The 19,965-nt window shown below is 45.3% G+C and overlaps 3 protein-coding genes and 1 long non-coding RNA gene across 11 annotated transcripts; 2 read left to right on the forward strand and 2 right to left on the reverse strand.

The window, feature by feature from the left end:
* Window positions 1-534: 534 nt before the first annotated feature.
* On the reverse strand, window positions 535-3,977 carry LOC135401348 (bifunctional 3'-5' exonuclease/ATP-dependent helicase WRN-like). Its single transcript, XM_064633715.1, has one exon. The coding sequence runs from the start codon at window positions 3,748-3,750 to the stop codon at window positions 721-723; it is 3,030 nt and encodes a 1,009-aa protein (XP_064489785.1). The 5' UTR covers window positions 3,751-3,977; the 3' UTR covers window positions 535-720.
* A 46-nt stretch (window positions 3,978-4,023) lies between these two features.
* LOC135401349 (CUE domain-containing protein 2-A-like) lies at window positions 4,024-11,995 on the forward strand. Of its 6 annotated transcripts, none has more exons than XR_010424788.1 (9): window positions 4,135-4,434; window positions 4,821-4,920; window positions 5,006-5,137; window positions 5,236-5,294; window positions 5,380-5,531; window positions 5,900-6,138; window positions 7,312-7,372; window positions 7,941-8,208; window positions 8,929-11,995. XR_010424788.1 is itself a non-coding variant. In XM_064633716.1 (9 exons), exons 1-8 carry the CDS (start codon window positions 4,416-4,418, stop codon window positions 8,085-8,087), a joined length of 909 nt encoding a protein of 302 aa, XP_064489786.1. In that variant the 5' UTR covers window positions 4,135-4,415; the 3' UTR covers window positions 8,929-11,995. The 6 variants fall into 6 exon arrangements, 5 of the variants coding, with proteins under 5 accessions (XP_064489789.1, XP_064489786.1, XP_064489787.1 ...); XM_064633716.1 differs by having other exon boundaries at window positions 7,941-8,087; XM_064633717.1 differs by having other exon boundaries at window positions 7,941-8,087; window positions 10,566-11,995.
* A 143-nt stretch (window positions 11,996-12,138) lies between these two features.
* Window positions 12,139-15,173, reverse strand: LOC135399981 (E3 ubiquitin-protein ligase FANCL-like). 2 transcript variants are annotated; one of them, XR_010424480.1, is made up of 13 exons: window positions 14,870-15,172; window positions 14,690-14,809; window positions 14,566-14,622; window positions 14,237-14,340; window positions 14,061-14,157; window positions 13,517-13,582; window positions 13,282-13,438; window positions 13,121-13,204; window positions 12,945-12,990; window positions 12,800-12,881; window positions 12,598-12,665; window positions 12,297-12,368; window positions 12,139-12,205 (listed from the first exon to the last, which is right to left on the reverse strand). XR_010424480.1 is itself a non-coding variant. In XM_064631720.1 (13 exons), the coding sequence occupies exons 1-13, from the start codon at window positions 14,954-14,956 to the stop codon at window positions 12,182-12,184; spliced, it is 1,113 nt and encodes a 370-aa protein (XP_064487790.1). In that variant the 5' UTR covers window positions 14,957-15,173; the 3' UTR covers window positions 12,139-12,181. The 2 variants fall into 2 exon arrangements, 1 of the variants encoding a protein (XP_064487790.1); XM_064631720.1 differs by having other exon boundaries at window positions 12,598-12,714; window positions 14,870-15,173.
* A 1,880-nt stretch (window positions 15,174-17,053) lies between these two features.
* Window positions 17,054-18,383, forward strand: LOC135399982 (uncharacterized). 2 transcript variants are annotated; one of them, XR_010424482.1, is made up of 2 exons: window positions 17,054-17,100; window positions 17,186-18,383. It is a non-coding gene; the product is annotated as an uncharacterized LOC135399982 (long non-coding RNA). The 2 variants fall into 2 exon arrangements; XR_010424481.1 differs by having other exon boundaries at window positions 17,057-17,104.
* Window positions 18,384-19,965: the final 1,582 nt, after the last annotated feature.

Here is a 19,965-nt window from a genome sequence, read left to right on the forward strand (position 1 = left end):
ACATAGGTTAATTATTTCACGCACAACTAATTCATTTGCATTGACATTGAGGCACTAGGCAGATCTCTCTGAAACTTTCATTGTGAAGTGAAAAAGTAGTCAGCGTCCAGAACAGTAATGATATGCAGGAAATCCATCAGTGAAGCCTTTAATATTTACAAGATTTCATGTAGTAGTCTACATTTCTTCAGGTTCAGTAGTTCAGGTTCTTCAGTAGTCTACATTTCTTCTACATTTGTACAAGTTCCACAAATATATAAAAGGAGGATCCCACGTGAACAGTAAATTGAGGGAAAAATATTTGTGCAACTTGTACAAACGTTTTGCACCTAAAGAAATGTAGACTACTACATGAAAGCTTGTGAAAATTAAAGACGGCTTCATCGTTGGCTTTCGCTGTGTTAAAGATAACTCAATGATCCAATGTTACCTTCAACTGGTTCCCTTCAATGTTTATAACTGAAACTGACTAAACGTGGGCTACACTTCTCCCAAGTGTTTCGTGTTAGCCTTGACACAACCTTCACCCTTAAATCTGGTAAAAATACTGGCAGTTTATTTTATAGATATGATAGTTGCACAAGACTGCAAGGTTTCCAGTGGCAAACGAAAACTTACATCAATGATCTCTTTAACTGATGTGTGAACACACAATTTACAAAAATTTACAAAATTTACACACAGTATACGAGGTGATCCACTACTGTGGCTGCTTCTGCATCACTTCCTGAAAAGACTGCTTTGTTTCATCTTTTTTCCCACGACGGCCGTGCTGTTGTCGGGTCCGGGTCTCTTACCCGAGGCTAGGAAATTTGGCAGACTCCTACTCGTCTTTGCAGGTTCCGTCTCTACTTTCGAACTGCTCTGTGATGGCGTTTGTTGTGTCACAGACTCCTCTGAAATGTTTTCCTTGGGAGCTGTTCCATACTTAGTCTGTATGCATGCTAGAGCTACCCTTAGCTGGTTGAAATCTATGTGTTCGGGCACCAGCTCTTTGACCTGCGTTAACCGGGTTACCTCACCACCCAACGATTTCACGGCTCTTACTACTTCGGACAAGACATCTTTGGTGACTCCAAGTCCATCTAAATCGACTGGGAGTCCAATCTTGATGGCTTCCACGAGATGGTTGCAAACTGTAGAGACTGCGAGTCCCCTGACTGAAGCAGCACTTTTTAAGTTATTGTTCTCTTTTTGGTAACAAATATAAGATAGCCTTTGTGTGTCGCTGAGGTTGCACAAAAGTCTCTTTACGTCTGGGCTCGCGTCCGCTTCTTCGACGGGAATGTTCTCCGGTTTGAGCTGGTGAGCCGAACAGAACTGCTCAACCAGAGCAATAAACGAAGCGCCAAACTTGTTCAGCTTCGCCTCGGACACGCCCTCTATCTTCGACAGCTGGTCCAGGCTCGTTGGACATTCCTTCGCAATGTCTACCAGAATCTGGTTGCTAAACACCATGTACGGAGCGTAGCCGTTTTCTTGAGCAAGTTTGTTTCGAAGTGCGCTAAGGCTGGAGTACAAGAGTCCACGCAGGCGATCCTCCTCCTGCTCCGCTTCTGTTTTCGGTCCCCTTTTAGACAGCATATTGCCTCCACCCCTCGCGTTATCGGCACCTCCCAGTTCCTCTCTTTCACTCCGATCCCGGTTCGGGGCGGCCACCGTAAAATCGTCCCTGACGCTTGCGGGAACGATGCAGATCTTAGGCCTTGCCGCTTTGGTGTCTATGTCCACCAGTTCCCGAGATGGATCGAGTAACAGCGCTTTACCGCTCCTGAGCCAGTGTCTCCCTTTCGGAGTCACAACGGTGGAAGACAAGAAGCGGGCATTCTGGCCTCCGAGCCCGTGAATCGCCTTCTCCATGAGGTACCCCTCTGACAGCATGAGACGAGAGAACGCCTTCCAGAACGCTTCCGTACGTGCCTTTCCGGCGCCGTACAGCCTCCCCTTACGTAGGCGTTCCGGAACTTTCTGCGACGCCGACCCCCTGAGCAGTCCGATGGGCATCGCGAGTCCGTAACGTTCGCCCGTCTCGATTATCACTTCCATGAGCTGCCGCGCTTCCTTCGTGTAGTCCCTTTTCGCTTCCTCACTGCCGTCCGTGGCCAGCCTCCGCGTGCAGTTGTCGCAGCAGTTGATAGTTCCTCCCACGGAACTGGCCTCTCCGCTGGCAAAATGAGCGAGGAGTAACTTTCTCCTGCACTTTGTGCTGGTGAGGTAGTGCTGCATTTTATTCAGCATGTCCGTTTTGTGCTGCAGGAACTCTGGGTTTGATATGTCCTTGAGAAAGTGCTTGTTTGTCGCAAAGTCGCCGGGGCTGAAGAAAACATGACACGAGCTGGGGGACCCGTCGCGTCCCGCGCGTCCAATTTCTTGGTAGTAGGACTCGACGTCTCTCGGAGCTCCGTAATGAATGATCTTACGAACGTCGGGCTTATCGATTCCCATGCCAAAGGCAACTGTCGCCACGACAACGTGCACATCGTCTTGAATGAATTGGTTGTGCGCGCACTTTCGTGCTTCCAAGGATAGCCCAGCGTGGTACAACACGCATTTGATACCGAGGTCGTACTGGATCGTTCTGGCGATTTCTTCCGTAGTGGCTCTTGTAGGGCAGTACACAATGACTGATCCTCCAGATGCATTTATCTCAGACTTGAGGTCCTCTGCAGCAACACCTTTCCTTTTGACTTCGAGGTAGAGGTTGGGACGATCGAAACTCGTGCATGTCAAAAGCGCGTTTCTCAGGTGCAGGGCAGCGATGATGTCATCACGTACACTTGGCGTTGCAGTAGCCGTAACAGCCATGAAAGGAATGTGTGGGAACGAAGACTTCAGCTTTCCCAGTTCACGGTAGGCGTGCCTAAAGTCGTGCCCCCACTGAGAAACACAATGAGCCTCATCGATGGCGAACAGCGTTATTCCAACCTGATGGTCAAGCTTCTTCAGGAATGCTTCAGCACTCTCGGCGAATTCCGGTGTGAGGTACACCACTCGATATCGGCCCGCATTTAGGCCGTCCATCACTTGCGATTTTTGGTGCTGCGCAGAGCCCAGAAGGCAAGCTGGGATGTTCGCCGCTGCAAGTCCGCGAACTTGGTCTTCCATGAGCGAAATGAGCGGCGAGATAACAACCGATGTTTTTCCCGTAAACACAGGCGGGTACTGGTAACACAAGCTCTTGCCGTAGCCCGTGGCCATGATGACACAATTGTCCCGCTTGTCTTCTATAATTGACCTTATTATTTTCCACTGCATTGGTCTGAAGTGCGTGTGTCCGAAGTGTGACCGCAACACCCGCAGGTGCGCTTCAGTCGGTGGTGGGACGACTTCGTCACTCCCACGTTCGTTCGGCGAACCGCGAAACGCAGGACTGTCTTCGTCATCCGTTTCGAAGTCGTAGCTGTCAGATTCAACTGTTGTCCGCGCAACATGTGCGACTTTATTACTATCTTTTAACGTTCCGGATCGCTCAGCTTCTTCACAGATACTCAGTACTGTTTCATCGAATGGAGCTTCCTCTTCATCCCAGAAGTCGTCACCTTCCATATTGTTTCCCACTGGACCGTTTTCGTAGTACCTTTTCAAAGTGTCTCTTAAATCGTTCACTTTGCCTAGAAGGAGTTTGAACTGTTCAGAGAGCATCGGCAGGTCTTGTTCCGGTATTGACAGAGATCCATCCTTTAGCACGTCCTTGACTTCCTTCAAGGCAGCTTGAATGGTCAATACGTCACTGGTGAACTTGCTCGACATTATGAGTACCTTGCCATCACGACTGCATTTACTATGTAACGATAAACAAGAGTCAGGTCACTTCCGAAACAAAACACACGTTCATTACGGCGCCAAAAACTGCGAAACACAAACCGAGTGGACGCCTCACTGCGGCGAATCTTTAATTTGTAAAGAAGACTTATAAGTGAAGTTACCTCTCGCTATGATACCGGGTTCCAATAGCTAACAAAGTTACTTTGAGATTTTGTGTGATGAGTTCTGACAGTGACAGACAACACAACGACCCCTTATCTTTATTTACAGAGGTCGCTGCCTACAGTGCGTCTCTTTCACAGTTTCGGTCTGATTTTTGACAATTCGGCTTTACCTTTCTTCGTTCATCAAGGGTAAATGCTAATCCTACGTTCCATTCCAAACTTCTTTAAGCTGTTGATAATGCTCATGTCGTTTTGCAAGTAATCACCTCTCGTAGTCTGGAAGATGTTTATCCCTTTGCACAAGGAAGAAAAAAAAGGTGTAGCCGTGTTGTTGCTAGGACATTTGATGTGCCTGTGCAAAATTGCTTGTTAGGTGGCCGCCACGCTCTAGCAATAATTAGCATGCAGCTCACATATCTTTCATTGAGGACACATTGAAAATTTGAAGCCGGCAGGATACAGTAAACCCTCAACTGCTCGGAAGAAATGCAAGGGGGTCTGGCAGGTGCTGATATTTGCTATGTTTATCATCCTACTCCTCTTCTTCTCCCGGGAAACTCTGCCACTATTTTGCTCCTTTGGTTTTCTATTCCTAGCGTCGTTGATGTCCGTTGGCTTGGGCACGAAGCCGGGCATCCAGCAAGCCGAATATACCGCGACTTGCCGCCTACTTGTTATTCTTACATAAATTACTTCATTCGGCTTCGCCCTTGTATAAACGCATGAATTTTCCGCCTGAGTTACACGAGAGATTTTGGATAACGTACAAGGATGCCTTTTCTTTGTCATAGCCGGCGCAAGCCCATGTAAAAATGAAACGAAAGTGTAACATGCAAGTGTGTAAAGTGTAGTGTGCTGACAGAAATGTTTTTCATATCTTGTCTTTTGCAGGAAAAGCTATGAATTCAGGAGATGGCATAGCTTCCGACTTGTTTGTAAAGAACTCACTGGTGCATTTTGTTCAGCAAGAAACGAACGAAGGCGCAATTGAGTATGTACCTCCTCCCCTGTGCAATTAATAGGTATTATTACTCAGAAGACACTTAACAACATTTGAATCTTTCGCACTTATGCAGCATGATTGACGATATACTGCTGGCGTATGTGGTCGGCATACTTCAAACTGAAAGCACAGAAGAGGGATTTGACGTGCTCGAGTTCAAAGAAATGCTGTCTGCTTATATTCCTGGTTTTGATAGCATATCCGAGTATGTTTTGCCACTTCCTATCATTTGTAGATACAGCTATTTCATTTATTAAAAAAAAAAAAAAAAGGAAAAAACGGATGTTTTGCAATCTTCCACAGCGCGAAAGTGTCAGCATGGGTCCGATTGCTGTCTAAAGAAGTGTTGACACAGTGCAAGGGTAAGTTTTGATCACCGTGGACATTTCTTGTGTTCTATATTGTAGCCGTGCCGTCAACTTTCGTTGTCACGATTCCTTTGCTCAGGCAAGTGCCCAGTAGACAATTCAGCGTCCCAAGGCTCTCACGTTCCACCCAAGTCTCCCGTTGAACCAAAGCCACCCAAAGCCCTGTCGAGATCGCGGAATACAAGTCAGTCTGAAGAGGAGCCAAAGAAGCCCAATCGAATTGCTGTATGCGTAAGTACGCATGTATCATGTCCTTAAAACTCACCATCACTTTGAATGTGTTTCAGAATAATTAGTTCACTATTAACGAAAGAACGCTAGCTTATAACGTCCAGGAATGTGTGGGACACTTGTAATAACTTAGGGAAATTGGCCAGGCATGCAAACGATAATGTCCAGTGTTGTATCCAACAGATCTTTGAATTTCAATATCACGGTATTGTTTTTTGCTGCTGTCACGCTGAGGCCGAGAGTGGCACCCCGGTGAATGTTTGTTTGAACTATTGAGAGTTTGGCTAGCTCTCATTTTTGCGAGACAGAAAAAAAAGGCAGCGAAGCAGAGCCCAATTTAAGTGCGTCTCTCGTGCGCTCACTTCTAGGATGAATCATCTCTCGCTGATGAAAGAACAATCCGAGTATTGTGCGAGATGTTCCCACACCTGTGCAGCACAGAGGTGCGCAGGTGTCTCATTGTGGCCGGAGGGGATTCCGAAGCGGCAACGCAGATATTACTGCAGCGGGAAAGCCTCGGCCCAACACCATCCGTTCCCCACGTGCCACGTCGTGACAACGGCAACGCTCTCGGAGAGAAGGAGCTACGTGCCCAGATCCTCACTAGGCAAGTCAGGTCGCATGCTACTTTCACATGCTGCACCTGTGTTGAGTTGTAAATGTGTTAGAGCTTTGCTTTCCATAATATGTGCATGCTGCTTGCACTCGCTTTCTGGCTCTATGTTGTTCGATGAGAGAGGCGGTACCCGAGACGGGGTACCCTATGTTGTTCGGTCTGAAATTTTTGTTGGTAGCAAGAGCAATGAGTGCCAATTAGGGTTGCCACCTTTCGTAGCGAAAAATACCGGCTGAGGGAGAGGAGGTGAAATAGAGGGAAAGGAGGAAATGTTTGCGGGAAAGGGAAGGTGGGCGAGGGGCGGAGAGTATACAGAGAGAGAGAGATAGGACGAGCGTACTCGCTCGAGACAACAATGATAATAATAATGAATGACTAAGAAAACGGCTGGTGACTACGGAGTTGGGTCTGTGCTCCAGATTTGTTCGAGCTGTAGTGGAATGTTGAAAGGGAAACCCCGTAAAAGGCCCTATGAAAGGTCTTGAGCCACAAATACCGGCAAAAGGCTGCCGGTATCACCTTTCTACCGGCAACCGGCAGAACGAGCAAATAACCGGCCTGGTGGCAACCCTAGCGCCAATCTAGAAGCCAAGGTGTGTCCCATAAGAGAAGAATAGATGGATCGTAGTTAAAGGGGTAGTCCATTCATATTGTGCTTCATCGCATTTTCTAAGGGTGGTGTCCTCTTAAGACTTTCTAGTTTTCGTATCTGCCACCAAACGAGATACCTAAGGAAAACATTTCTCCAGGCAGTCAGTGGCAAAGAATAGAAGTAAATAAAGATTGCTTCTGGGCATCAGAGTTTACTTTCTTTGCACACGTCCAAAGTTTTTGAGTGCCGTTATAGGCACACGCACGAAAGGTTTTGTACCCTCCAAATTGCTCTGCACTCACCGCCAGGCTAGGTGCATGAAGGTGCAGTTCAAAAGCAGGTGGTGAACTGCAGGTGAAGTTTTGTTGCTCTTTTAATACATGTTACCTTATAGCAAAGCTTTCGGTGACAGCTTGACTCATTTATTTTGAAATCTTGCTTAAGTGCAACATAAACTCTTTAAATTTTATTCCGTTTTGCTGTATGTCCTCCACTATGTCTATTCTTATGAAATGATTGACAAGATCTTGAAGGGGCCATTCTGTTTGAGGAAAGGTTATTGTCCCCTTCAGGTATGGATACATTGATCAGGATGAAGATGGTAAAGAACACCGTCCTGTTGCCCCCAAAACAGTAAGTACCACAATGGCTGATGAAATAACGAGACTCATTTTTAAGCCTGGCTCCACCTCAGTGACACTATCTTTTCTTCAAAGTACAAGATACCAATACACAGGGATGAGAAGCAACACAACACACTGAGCTATTTTGTTTTCCTTCTTTGTCTGCTGTATTGTTTGCACTTTCACCTTTAGAATATATGTTAGGATGCAGAATGAGGGTACCAAATGATAGACTGAATTGAGACTTATTAATAATATTAATGAAAAAGTAGTAGTACTAATATCAATTATAAATACATTAATAATTATACTTTAAAATATTAATTAAGACTAGACTAGATTAAGGTTCAAGATCTCTGGGAAGCCCTTTTTTTTTTACCACAAATGACGGAAAGCCCATCAAAATTCCTTTCATTTTATTCCTTACTTTACTTATATGCTGTTAGTATTAAAGTACGCTTCTGTGCCACATATTTAATGCAATATACACCCTAGAATTTTGTGGAACCCAGACACTTCTTTTTCTTTCTTCTCCTTCTTCCTGCGAGTTCCTGAGATAAATTTTTGCCCCATTGCAGGAACCTAAAAAGTTGATCCGTTACCGCGACAACAAGATTGTCAGCGTAAAAGGAGAGAAGTATTCAGAGGTGAAAAGCGAAGAGAGTGACGACATGAAGAGGACGTACGTCACTCTAAAGCCAGCGAGGCAATATAGGTTTCATTAGGTATTGTCCAGGGCGGTGATGCCTGTCAATATCATATGTTTTGTAGGCAATGACGCACCTGCCAAGGCACAGGGAAGGCCCTTTCAGACACATCTAGGACACAAATAGGATGGAATCTCAGGTCACATCTCTTTCTCAGTATCCGTCATGTGCATTATATCTGCAAATATTGGTCAGCCTTGTTCGAAATTGCTTCTGAAGTGGCAGCGCATTTAGTATTTCATCTCGTTTTGCACAAGCATTTATTCTCGGCTTGATGTGGATGTATCGATGTTGCCCATTCATTTTATACATAGTCGTGCTAATCTCATTTTGAAAGACGAAATACAGTCAAACTCCTTTATAGCGAACACCTTTTTAACGAAAATACCACTACAACAAATTTTTTTTGCGGTCCCGCTGGTGCCTATAGGTCCAATAATGGACATCGTTTTTAACGAAAATACCTTTACTGCGAATTTTTTTTGCTGTCCCCTGAGCTTCGTTGTAAAGGAGTTTGACTGTATTGCGCATTACTTCAGGATTTCTGATACATTGGCATCTAATGCACATCGGTACGTGCAAGCACATATACCAGACCTCATGGGGGTTCTACGAAGTAAGCCGCACTTACCTCCACTCTCATCAGTTTTGCAATGCAGCCCCTGAAAGGTTGCACCACTTTTTTTCCGCCAAAAACAAACAAAAAGAAAACATGGGGTGCAAACTTACAATGCACCATTTTAGCATTTCTGTGAGGTGATGACAGTAAATTTCATTACTACAGTGTTGCTGAGTAGGTTAAACATTTGGATACTCAACACAAATGTATGGAAACACTTAAAAAGTGTGATATTTGCAGGTAAATCAGAATCTGGAGACTGTACGCTTGTGCTGAAAGCAAAAGGGGGCAGAACTCTCGAACAGATCGTGTGTCACTGGTACACCGTGTGTTATAACTATTTGTTTTAATTTACCTATGTACAGATTGTGCGCACAGGATTTTAACATGCATGTTGACGTAGCCCGTTCTCTGTCAATTGTTATTACCCATTTTTGGAGACCTACAGTTCTTTTTAAAAAAATTGAGAGATGGTAGCAATATGTTGACAATTTGCAACGTATTCTGCTTTCTTCTGAAATTCGCTGGAAAGTCACTAAAGTGCCCCTCCCTAAGAGAACAACCTTCTACTTAACTCCATCAGCATGCTTGTACCCTTGTTACCTGCATGAATCATTCCATAGTTTTTATTTTTCCTAACTGTCCAGTTGTTTCTGTGAGGCAAGGTCAGGAATTCCCACTCCGAAGCTTTGTTCTTTGTTAAGGGCATTATCAGTGTGCAGTTTTATTGCATTTTGTGTATTGTTCAACCTTGTCCAAGTGGCATCACTTTTGGTGCAGTAGTACAAAACCGCTGCCTGTCCCGTCAAACAAGCAATACGTCTATTTGCTGTTCTATGGGCTTGTCAGCGCTAGGCTGCAACCTAGGGCAGCAAGACTTCAGGATGCTATGAATTTTCCAGTGCGGGAAAAGTTTGACCAACCTGGTAGAGCTTGGCATGCTCTATTTTCTGTGGTACACTGCACTGAATTGCTCTAGGGCGAGGGTGCGTCAGATCAGTAGACCCTTTGCAGACTAGAAGCAGCAGGCTCTTGATTTAATCCTATATGAAGCTTAAGCTCCTACAAGTTTTGTTCTGCATAACATGCAACATTTGTTGAAGCACTGTAAAGGGTTATCTGTACCTCCTCCTTTGTCAGCTGCAGGCAGCTGTTTTGTAAAAGAAAAAAAAAACAGGAAGTGTGGCAGATTTTTGCTGCTGAGAACGGGTGCATATGCTTCCCAACGATGACAAAGTCACATATTTTATCGCTTTTTTCTGTTGTTAGGTTAGGTTTGCAAGTTTCTGTTAAGTTAGTGGTAGTACTACAGCAGTGCTTCTCGACTAGGGTCCAGCAAGATACAGTTTTCCCAAAAGCAGCCTGATATCAGGCCAGCGTGTAGATGAATGTGTGTTTCTTTTTGTTTTTTTTTACTGATATGCTTCAACGTGCATCATCATTTTGTGATATTGGTAAGCGCACAGAAGACAAACAAGCAATGGGGTTTTTAATAGCGCTGGCAGATTGCTAGCCACTGTGAGTGATAAAGAAAGGCAAACACATCTGGAAAATAGAGGTCAGAATCATGTGGCAGGGTTTGGGGGGGGGGGGGGGGGGGGGCACGTGCTCCCCAGATGCTTTTATACAGGGACGATACTACTGCTATTCAAAATTTGCCCAAAAGGTCCTAACGTAGCCAGAACTCACAGTAAAGTAACGTGAAGGACCACTGCTGCGCGATGATTGTAAACAAAAACGTGAAGCAAAGGGCTGCACTGTGCATCTCTTGTCTGATAAACGAACAAAGACAACTTGGTTTTACAGCTCAAAATGCATGTTGTACAGCAGCCTGATAGAGGTGTGGAGTGCTAGCCTTTATCTTCCATCATTGACAGGGGACCTATCCTCTAACTTCAACAACAAGTCAACTTGACTCATGGCAGGACTTTCTGTATGCTGACAAACACTTCGGAATTTGCCGTCATCCTATCATGTGTAGTGTTATGGTTTGCATTGGGCAGTTTTTATCAGATCTCTTCCGACTGGCGCACATGTTGTTACTGTGATGTACCCTGGAGCATGCTACATCCAGCTCATTTCTGTAGTTCACATAACACGCTGTACAGCTTCTTCACAGTTGGCAACCACGTGCCACGGGTGGCTCATTTGCATATTCTGCCCCACCAACCTGCCACGGAATGTTTGTCAGTGGCAGGTGGTTATGGAGTGGGTGCGATCTACTGGGTTATAACGACCATGTCATAGGCACCCCCTTCCCAGAGCCGCATTTGGAAGCTAGCGGTGGTGCTACTCATCGGTCTGGTTAATTGCTTCCTCAATTTCTGCAATACTTTGTTCTTCAGCTTACTTTAGCATTTTTGTACAAGCGGCAGATGTTCCACAGGCGATGTTTCTTTCTAAAGTTGATTATCACCATCCTTCTACGTGTTTTCATAGGAGTCGTTGCTGTCGTCTGCTACGGTAGTCGTACGTCTGCTTCTGCGCGTTCAAAATTCAAATTTCCATTGTCCAATCATGACGTAGATCTCACGGGCCGACGAGTAGCAGATCGTGCGGACGGGTTCCCGATAGGGGGTCGCCGATTATGACATGGTCGTTATAATCTAGTAGGTAGCGGGAGTGGGTACCCATTAGTGAATCTGGAGTGTACACCCGCTGATTCGTACTAGTTCTGTGTGCGAGACGTGTCGCGGAATAATGAACAAGGTGCAAACCAAAGGTGTGAAAGTAGTGTACCATACATGTACGGACAGTACGGCACAAGGAACACTTTCGTATGTACCAGCCTACAACTGTGCTGACTGTCCGAGCAGACATTTTCTTTGTCATACGTAATTGTTGACGGCGTATGTGAAGGCACAATGTCAGCAGGGTAGCCTCGAGAAAAGTCACAGTACCTCTCACCATGACTTAAGGTGCATACTGCAGTGCTTTGGATTCTGTTGGGCATTGTTTGATGATTGTTTCCTAGCGCACCTAAATTTGGTAGCTGTAGCACGTTCTTCATGCAGAGTTTGTGATGTCCTGTATAGTTCTAGAATGGTTGTTGGTGTGGTCAGCTGTTTCTTTGTAAAATATTCTGTAGGTCCATGTTTTATTGTGTGATGTAGGTGTCCTCTAATCATCTATGTTACAAAAAGAAAAAGAAAGAGAAAAGCAGCTCGAACGGGAGTTGAGATTGAAGACGTTTTTTCTGAAACTGCATCCTGAAGTGCATTCTCTTGAAGGCTCGATGGGTGTTTATATTTTCTGACGAAGTGTACATATTTATATGTTATTTAGTAATAAAGCGGCAAAAAATAGCTGTGCTTTTGCTTGCTATCGGTAACATATCCCTCAGTTAACACCGAAGAACCGGATGTCATGATAGTAAAGCAAACAAATTTCTTTCCCTTGCTACACAGAAAGGCAGCGGGTAAGCAGCTACACGGGCAACAAATAAATTGGGGAAATTATAATTTTTTATTGATATTCAAACATTGCTTCTTCATCATACAGCCTTACAGGACATGGGCTAGTGCAAAGAGAAGAAACAAGCTCTTTTGGTCATGGGACCACATAGGTACCCCAAAGCAAATTTTCTTTGTCTGAAAGCTAGAGCTCACCTGTGAGCAGTATGGGCACTCCCCAAAGAGCAGGTTGAAGTTCTGCCGTACTGTCGCCAATGACCTCATCCACTGCATCAGAAGCGTGTGTTCGCATTATCGGCAAATATACACCGTTCACACAAAGAAATTGCACTGCCTTATCCCTTACTGTGACGGTACTACGTGCACATGCAGCAATCACTTCTGAATTCAGTGCCAAATGAAGTATGGGGAAAAAAAGTTATGAAAACTGCAACTAGATGTTTATAATAAAATACTGCCTTTAACACCTCTATGCAAACATGTTTGAGAACAATACCTCATATATGCAACCTTCGTGGAATGGTTTTGAGCAGTTCGGGTTGTCACAAACCACCTCAGGGACTGCTTTATCAAGAAGGAAGGAGTAGCATATTCCACACATACAGTCCATTTCCTGAAGAGAAAAGGCTACAGGCAAAATCGCAGAAGACAATGCAAGCACAAAACACACAAAAAAAAACATATGTAAGTTCAGATACCTCCATTGTAGTTGTGGCCTTTGAGGGCAGTTCAGATTCAAGTATCATTTCAATATTTTCACATAAAGACTTTGTCACATCCCTGAAAGTTTGAACAATGTAGCTTAATTGCATTTTTTTAAAAACATATTAGGCTGTGAAGTACCATTTTTCGGCATTCTTTTCCAGGAGGCTCCTGAACTTTGTTACGACTGAAAACGTGAATTAAGATTAATATTTGGGCAGCATATGATTACATACTATGGCAGCTTGTACACACAGTCTGGAACGTGACAGCAAAGCATGTAAGCGCGACAACTCAAAGTCCCTTTGGTTACTAACGTTTTTCTGGCCCCGTAAATTCCAGCTTTGGTAAACTTCCTGGTGCACGTGGATCAACAGCAATCACAACTGACACATTGTTTCCTAGATTAAAAGAACGAGGCTTTTAACCCCTAACACCTTGTTGCCAGTAAGATGACTCGATAGTTTTACAGGCGGACCTAAAGAAATTCTTCTGTAGGAATCGCTGACTCGAGGTTTAGGGGGATCCAGCACCCAAAACTTGCCATCAATCTCATCCATAACGCTCCAAAACGGCTGCAGTTGTTTAACCTTTCCAACAAAGTCGTCGTAGATGTTCCTTATTGTTCCCTTGTCCTGCAGGAGAGACGTACGAGGCATGCAACGTCAAAAAAAGGTAATGTCTTATGTTCTGCCTTTGGTGCAGTGCCATACCTTATGCCACACAGGTTCATATTCTATCGGAAGACTTGTGCTACATGCTGGTGCCTTTATTGGAAACTATATAAAAGGGGCAAACGGAAGCGAGCATAAGTTACGTCTAATCAACGGGGACGCTACATTTTCTTTCATTTACTACTGCCTAATGCAGTTATCATAGGTTGAACAGTTGTGAAAATTTATCAACAGTTAATGAGACAGAGAAAAACTATGATCAATTTAACCCTGCTTTTCATGCTGAATTTAGCCCAGCGATAAGGGTGCATACACCTATGCCACAGTATTACACAACTGTAGTGTATTAGTTATTTGATAGCTGTACCTCACCCATACTAGTAGACGAGTAGTAGTTGTTAGACGATCACGGCATTCAAGGGGACGATACACAAGCACACGTCCCGCCTTCTAACAACACTTTATTCCTTCTGCAAGCTTTTCTACATACCAGTCTTGCCTTCCCTCCAGGAAAAGATACGATCAAAACCAACTAGCTCGCATCCATGTTCTTAACGAATTGTAAGGTTAGTATTATGGTTACCTCTTCAGGGACACGGATACGAATATTATGAATTCTGCCAGCTTCATCAAAGTGCTTCATGTGTATTTCGTTAGCCGACTCGCTGACGTGCTCTACACTGAAGGTAAAGGAAGGTCTTGTCAAACTCATTTCGATGTTTGCATGCTTCAAATGAGCTTTTCACTTGACATACATACTTGCTCCAACCGCACTCCTGAAGGCTCGAAATTATGTGCTGCAGATTTTCAGGTGACTGAGTCTGTATCTTACTGGAAAGCGGCCTTGACTTCATGGCTTTCTCCTGTGAAAAAAAAAACTTCGGTTATTTTTCTATGTGCATGCACTTTTGACTGCGACCGCAAATTTGAAACACTGCCTGTTTCTATTACAGCTGAGTATATGGATGGAGTATGGAGCTATTATGCACATTACAGCTGAGTATGGACTTTTGCGTTCTTTTTTCTGATTACCGCGGTGCTTTTGAAGATGTCACGCTGTCTCTCTAAGAATAGTGTTGCTGACTTACCACTAAGTTGCAGAACTCCATAAGGAAGTGACTAACAGATTTACTCCTTCCCAGTACCTGCAACAGTCAAAAAAGTCATTTGAAATTTGGACCAACAATTATGTTACCCCGTACACCACCGTACCTCATCGTAGTCTCTGTTTGTTTTTAGCAGCAACTCCTTAAGCTCCCAATCTCCGCATAAATTGTACGTTGCTGGTTCATTAATGTCACCAATACTCAAGCTAACATGAAAAATGCTGTCCTGGAAGCGAAAGACTGGTGTATAAACGAAATTTCATTGTATATCGTTGTGTGCTCCTACCATGATTTTGAGAAAACCGTCATATTCTGTCAACTCTGCGTTGAGTGGAACTAACAGAGGGAACCATGTTGACATTTCTGAATCCATTTCCTCGTCCACCTTTTTTAAACTGATATGCAAGCTAGCACAACGTCAAACAGAAACAACAAGCACATTGTAACTCAGCTACAGACTCTACTACGTGTGAACAAACTAAACTTCGCGCTTCACGCTCTCGATACACAATGTTGCTAACGTACTAAGCTTGCGGCTGCCGAAAACAGACTTGTGGACAAGCAATGCCAAGATTGTTGCGGTTGAGATGTGTTGAGGGTAACTCGTTACTGTAATTAAGCTCCATTTTTCGGGGACTTAAAACTTAACTCGTTGCTTAACCCGGGGTAAGTTCCAGGTTCCCTTTGTTCCATTCTAGTCTACAAACATCGGCTCGCCGTTGTCGGTCTCACAGAGGTGGGCAACGTCACGACTGTGCCGACATATGTGTGAAAGCGTCTGAGGAAAACCGAAAGCTTATCGGAAAGCGGTTTATCTGGCCAGCTGAGGGGCACCTACTCGAATCACATATCCATCTATCCATCGCTCTAAATCACGTGGTTCTCTGACGTGAAATGAGCGCTGTGCGCTGTGCTGTGCTCCCTGCGTTCCTGGTCGCCACGGTTTCGGTTTCGGATCATTTGTATATGAAATTTCTGGGATTGATATTTTAACTCACGTGCGTGTTTCAGAATTTTTAAAACGTGGAATGGCTTCCGACGAAGACTGTCTAGCTCTCATTCTGCTGTCTCGCTTTTGCCCGAAATCTCCCGATTAAATAGTTGACTAAATAACTAAAATTCATTAATTATCTCGTAGTTGCATACTTTCTTCGAGAGGATGTCCGCCTGGCCGTGGAACTCAACTGAAAAAACGACATTTAAGCTGTTCTCATAGCTTTTTTTATTTAAAAGATCTGTAAAGGATAAAAATAAACACTCTGTATAGAAGCAAGTCAGCGGTGGCGTGTTTCTTTATTTTCCAGTTTTTGTTCTCGTCAAAAGCGCAGTGTCTGCAAAGCGTGTCAGCATTGTTGCACTAAAAGTGGTCTGTCGAGTGTTCTGGCCATGGCTCAGCGCCGACATGCAGGTATTTTTTCCTTCCCCGCACATTAAGCGCACCCTGACTTTAGTGGCACGGCTGCCTAACGACTCGCGCAACGCTAGCGAGCGTATCGCGCTCGCGCGGCAGCTCGTATCGCGCAGTCAACCAGAGGGAGCGCCTGGCGCCAAATGGACGACTTCAGAAAATCCCAGTGCTCTTTGCACACGCATTGCATTCTGGGCACTTGCTGAGCGGGGGAACGAAGAATAATCCTTCACATTTCGCTTTCGCTTACCTTGACACGTCGTGGACAATGGACCGGTAGGGGAGAAATCGAAACAGTTTGGAGGCCAACTGTTTCGTTCGTATTAGTAAACTCCCACAGTTCAAAGCGGCACTAAGCACTCTGGGATTGTCTGAACTCACCACGAAATTAATCACTTCTACTCCATTGCATTTGCCGCAAATCACCTTGCTCCACTGGAAAACGTTCGAAGACGTCTCATGTTGCTTCCCTTTCCCGACCACTCCTCCTCCCATACTTGTCGCTCTATAGTATCACTCCCAGAAATCTGGGGGTCGATCCAGTAACCCAAGTGGCAAAATGTACTGAAAGTCGGGTGCAATAGGGGTGGACGGGTAGGTGGAAGGCTTTGAACAGACTCGTGAAACTACGGAACATCGATAAGACACATACCGTCCACCCCTATTGCACTCGACTTCCCAAGCAGCACAATGTACTGAAAGTCGAGTGCAATAGGGGTGGACGGTATGTGTCTTATCAATGTTCCTTGGTGTCACGAGTCTGTTCAAGGCCTTCCACCTACCCGTCCACCCCTATTGCACTCGACTTTCAGTACATTTTGCTGCTTGGGTTTCAGTACATTGTGCTGCCTGGGAACGCAGTTGTTCATTTAGATTTGATAAACACATAGGCGATAACGATGAGGCATCGCTGCGATAAAGGCACGCCGCATCATTGTTTTACCCATTTTCCTTTCCATTAAAATATCGAAGGTCAAAATTCTCGTACCAGGGTTACATCGCGTACCTAGCGCCACCATTTCTTTAAAAGCAACACGCACGGTCTAGAAGCCACCAGTCGTTCTTGGTTGTGTGACGCCGAGTGCAGCTTCCGTAGTTCGAGACGAGTGGCGAGTAAGTACTAACCCCCTTGTGGGCCTACTGGTATCTTCTTTTCCTATCCTGACCGTATACGTCTTCCGCCATTTCTTTTAGGCCACACTGAAGATGTTTGTTCAGCAATGACGACAAGGCGGATTTTTGTTCTTCAACGTTCACGGCCTGGTAGACGAAGCCTTCGAATTGGTGAGCGCATGCTTTTCTCTATAGCAGTGACCGTCTGGGTTTTCCCATTCGGCTCTGCAACAACGGGGCTCAGTTAAGGGAGTGTCAGCGAAACGCAAAAGTTGTTTCGCTGTAGCTAAGCTAGACAGATGAAGATGGCAAGCTTCAAGCGGAGCTACGCGCCTTTGTCTTCGAGTAGCTTTAAGTTAGGCTTAACTGAGCCCACATTTCGTTCGTCACAGTCAGCAACGGTTCGTGTAGTTGCTGACGCAGTTGCGCTCTGACGAACGGAATGAGTTTTCTTGCGTCAACTGAAGAGGAACTCCGCGTTTCAGTTCGTAAGCCAAATGGGTGTTACGGCAAAGGTAAGCACGAACTTCTGTATCCACCTTCGATTCCAATTCCGTCGTGGTTAGGGTTAGCTTACGGTCGCGTTGTTAGGCGTGTAATTCGTCGAGCACATTTCTGCGTTTTCTTCAACGTTTTTACTTTCTGGTTGTGACTCGGTTACTTCTGAAAATAAAGTGCGTACTTCGTCGTGTGTCCTTTTTCTCGCCGTCCCTTTGACGCAAACATTCACTAGCTTACCGTTGAGGCAGTGACACTGCGACCACCCCAGTTGATTTTCTTGCTGTGTCATATATCTTGTCTTGCTCTGTGTATATTTGATTCTTGCAATAAATGCTTGCTTCCTTATTTCGGCTTTCTTCCTTCATCAATCCCCGGTACGCAAACATGCACTAGCTTACTGGTTGAGGCAGGTAAATTTTGAATCCCCCGTTTGCCTTCCAGACGCTCCAATCATCTGCTCTACTACTGTCTTTATCCAAGTGGATGCAAGCACGTCCAGCAATGAGGAGCACCACCTCGTGAAGTATATTGTGTTTCGTATCGATATTTGCTAATTTTTTGCTTCTATCTGCAGGCTTCGTCCCTGGGGGTAAGAACACATTCAAGAACCATGGAGTCCCGTTGTTTGCTGTTCATTCCCGAAAAGGATGCCAGGTATAGCTGGTGAAGATGCATCATACAAGCCTTCATGTCGTGTTGTCCTGATCTTCCTCAAGCCCAAGGTTTTATGTATGGTGTTGCTTTTCATTGTTGCGAAATAAATATGATCGAAATTCTCCTTGTGTCTTCGTAAATTCTCCTTGTGTCTTCGTATACTGCACTCCCCGCAAGGCTTAACTAGGGACTAGTAATTGCTTATGCACGGCAAAGTATTGATGAGAAGCTCCTGGTGGGGAAGGGTAATGTCCCCATTTTGCTGTCGGCAAAGACCGCTTACTAGGTTCGTCGTATCGATATCTAATGATTACAAGCACATGATTACAAAATGAGACTTATACAAACAAAACTGATTGGCTGTGGATGATTTTTGGTTGATCCAATCCAATCTTGTTCGATCAGGATTAGTAATAATTTGATTCGCTGTCGTGACATCGAAATACCGACAGACTCAATTTTCCTCTTGCCCTAGTCGCGTCAATACACGATATGGACGTTTCTCATGCGTCAGGGTACGGAAAAGAAATTATGTAACATACTAGGCTTCATAGTCCTCTAATCGTTCACGGAATATAAGAAAAATAAGGGGCCTTGTTGGATATCAGATTTCAATTTTTCTTTGATTGTACGGAATTATACAAGACTAATTAGAAAGGCTTTAGAAAACACCAAGGTGTCATACTTTTTGCTGAAAAAAAAAAGGTAGCGCCATCTCTTATGCGAACCGAAAAGCGTTGAGATAGGAACGCTGTGAGCTATCAAGCACTGCACTGCACTGCACTGCACTTTCCTGTGATGCGTGTCCTCGTGGGTGGATAGCTCAGTTGGTTCAGCGCTTGACTGCTGTACAGAAAGACCCTGGTTCGAAACAGGATCTCTGTCGAAAGGGTGTAGAGGCTTGGCTTGGCTCTAATGGGAGGGGGGTGTAATAGGGATGACAGGAAGTAGCCTAGGAGAAGGTGGGTAAGAAAGGTGCAGGTGGCAACGGCAGGGGATAGCCCGTGGGGGGTATTCAGTAAGCCCTCACGGGCCCCTTGCCGACCCCCCGGCCTGAGGTTCGTCCCGCGGTGCCCTTTCCACAACGCTCACCACGGTTATGCCAGGATCTTGTCAATTTTTCTTGTCTACCTAGACAATTATGCACAGCTGGAATTATGCACATACTCAGTAGAAGGTGCTCTCTATTTCGCAGGTGTAATTGCTGGGGTAGAGGAACATTGGAAATTTGGCCTTAGAAACATCAAGGGTTAGTCTTATCTCTTGTAGAGGCTATGAAAGAGACGAGTGAGCTCTACGATGTATGACGGTTTAATGACAGGGAATGGCGATGCAGTCGAAAACGAAACCTCGCGCCGCGGGGGCAGGTGCGCAGGAGGTATTGATGGTGCGGTGATCGCTACATGGCTCTCCCTCCCTCCCCCCCCCCCCTCCCCGGAGAGGAGACGCGACGCTTGCTGGACGAGGACTGGAGACCAGCGTACGTGGCGGAGGGATCTCGTCGCGCTGGGAGACTGGGGGGGTTGAAACGGTGTCCGCTGAACAGACTCCTACCGAAGGAGACGGGCAAGGGTCCAGGTAGGCTGGCTTGAGGCGGTCGACCGCAACTGAGTCCGGACCGCGGGGAAGGAGCAGGCGGAAGTGCTTCGGCGACCGCGACAGGACCTCGTGCGGCCTGCTGTAAGGAGGCTGGAGCGGTGGTCGCA

This window comes from Ornithodoros turicata, chromosome 7, assembly GCF_037126465.1.
Source record: "Ornithodoros turicata isolate Travis chromosome 7, ASM3712646v1, whole genome shotgun sequence".
Taxonomy (NCBI): Eukaryota; Metazoa; Arthropoda; class Arachnida; order Ixodida; family Argasidae; genus Ornithodoros; species Ornithodoros turicata.

Excerpts from the sequence above, each read along its gene's own strand:
- LOC135401349 (XM_064633716.1), top strand. Across the intron at positions 5,532-5,899 it reads CCAATCGAATTGCTGTATGC|GATGAATCATCTCTCGCTGA; the intron begins GTAAGTACGCAT and ends GCTCACTTCTAG. Across the intron at positions 6,139-7,311 it reads CGTGCCCAGATCCTCACTAG|GTATGGATACATTGATCAGG; the intron begins GCAAGTCAGGTC and ends TGTCCCCTTCAG.
- LOC135399981 (XM_064631720.1), bottom strand. The coding sequence starts at position 14,956 with ATGGATTCAGAAATGTCAACATGGTTCCCTCTGTTAGTTCCACTCAAC. Across the intron at positions 14,158-14,236 it reads CAGGAGTGCGGTTGGAGCAA|TGTAGAGCACGTCAGCGAGT; the intron begins GTATGTATGTCA and ends CTTTACCTTCAG. Across the intron at positions 13,583-14,060 it reads GTATCCGTGTCCCTGAAGAG|TTTCCAATAAAGGCACCAGC; the intron begins GTAACCATAATA and ends CCTTTTATATAG.
- LOC135401348 (XM_064633715.1), bottom strand. The coding sequence starts at position 3,750 with ATGTCGAGCAAGTTCACCAGTGACGTATTGACCATTCAAGCTGCCTTG.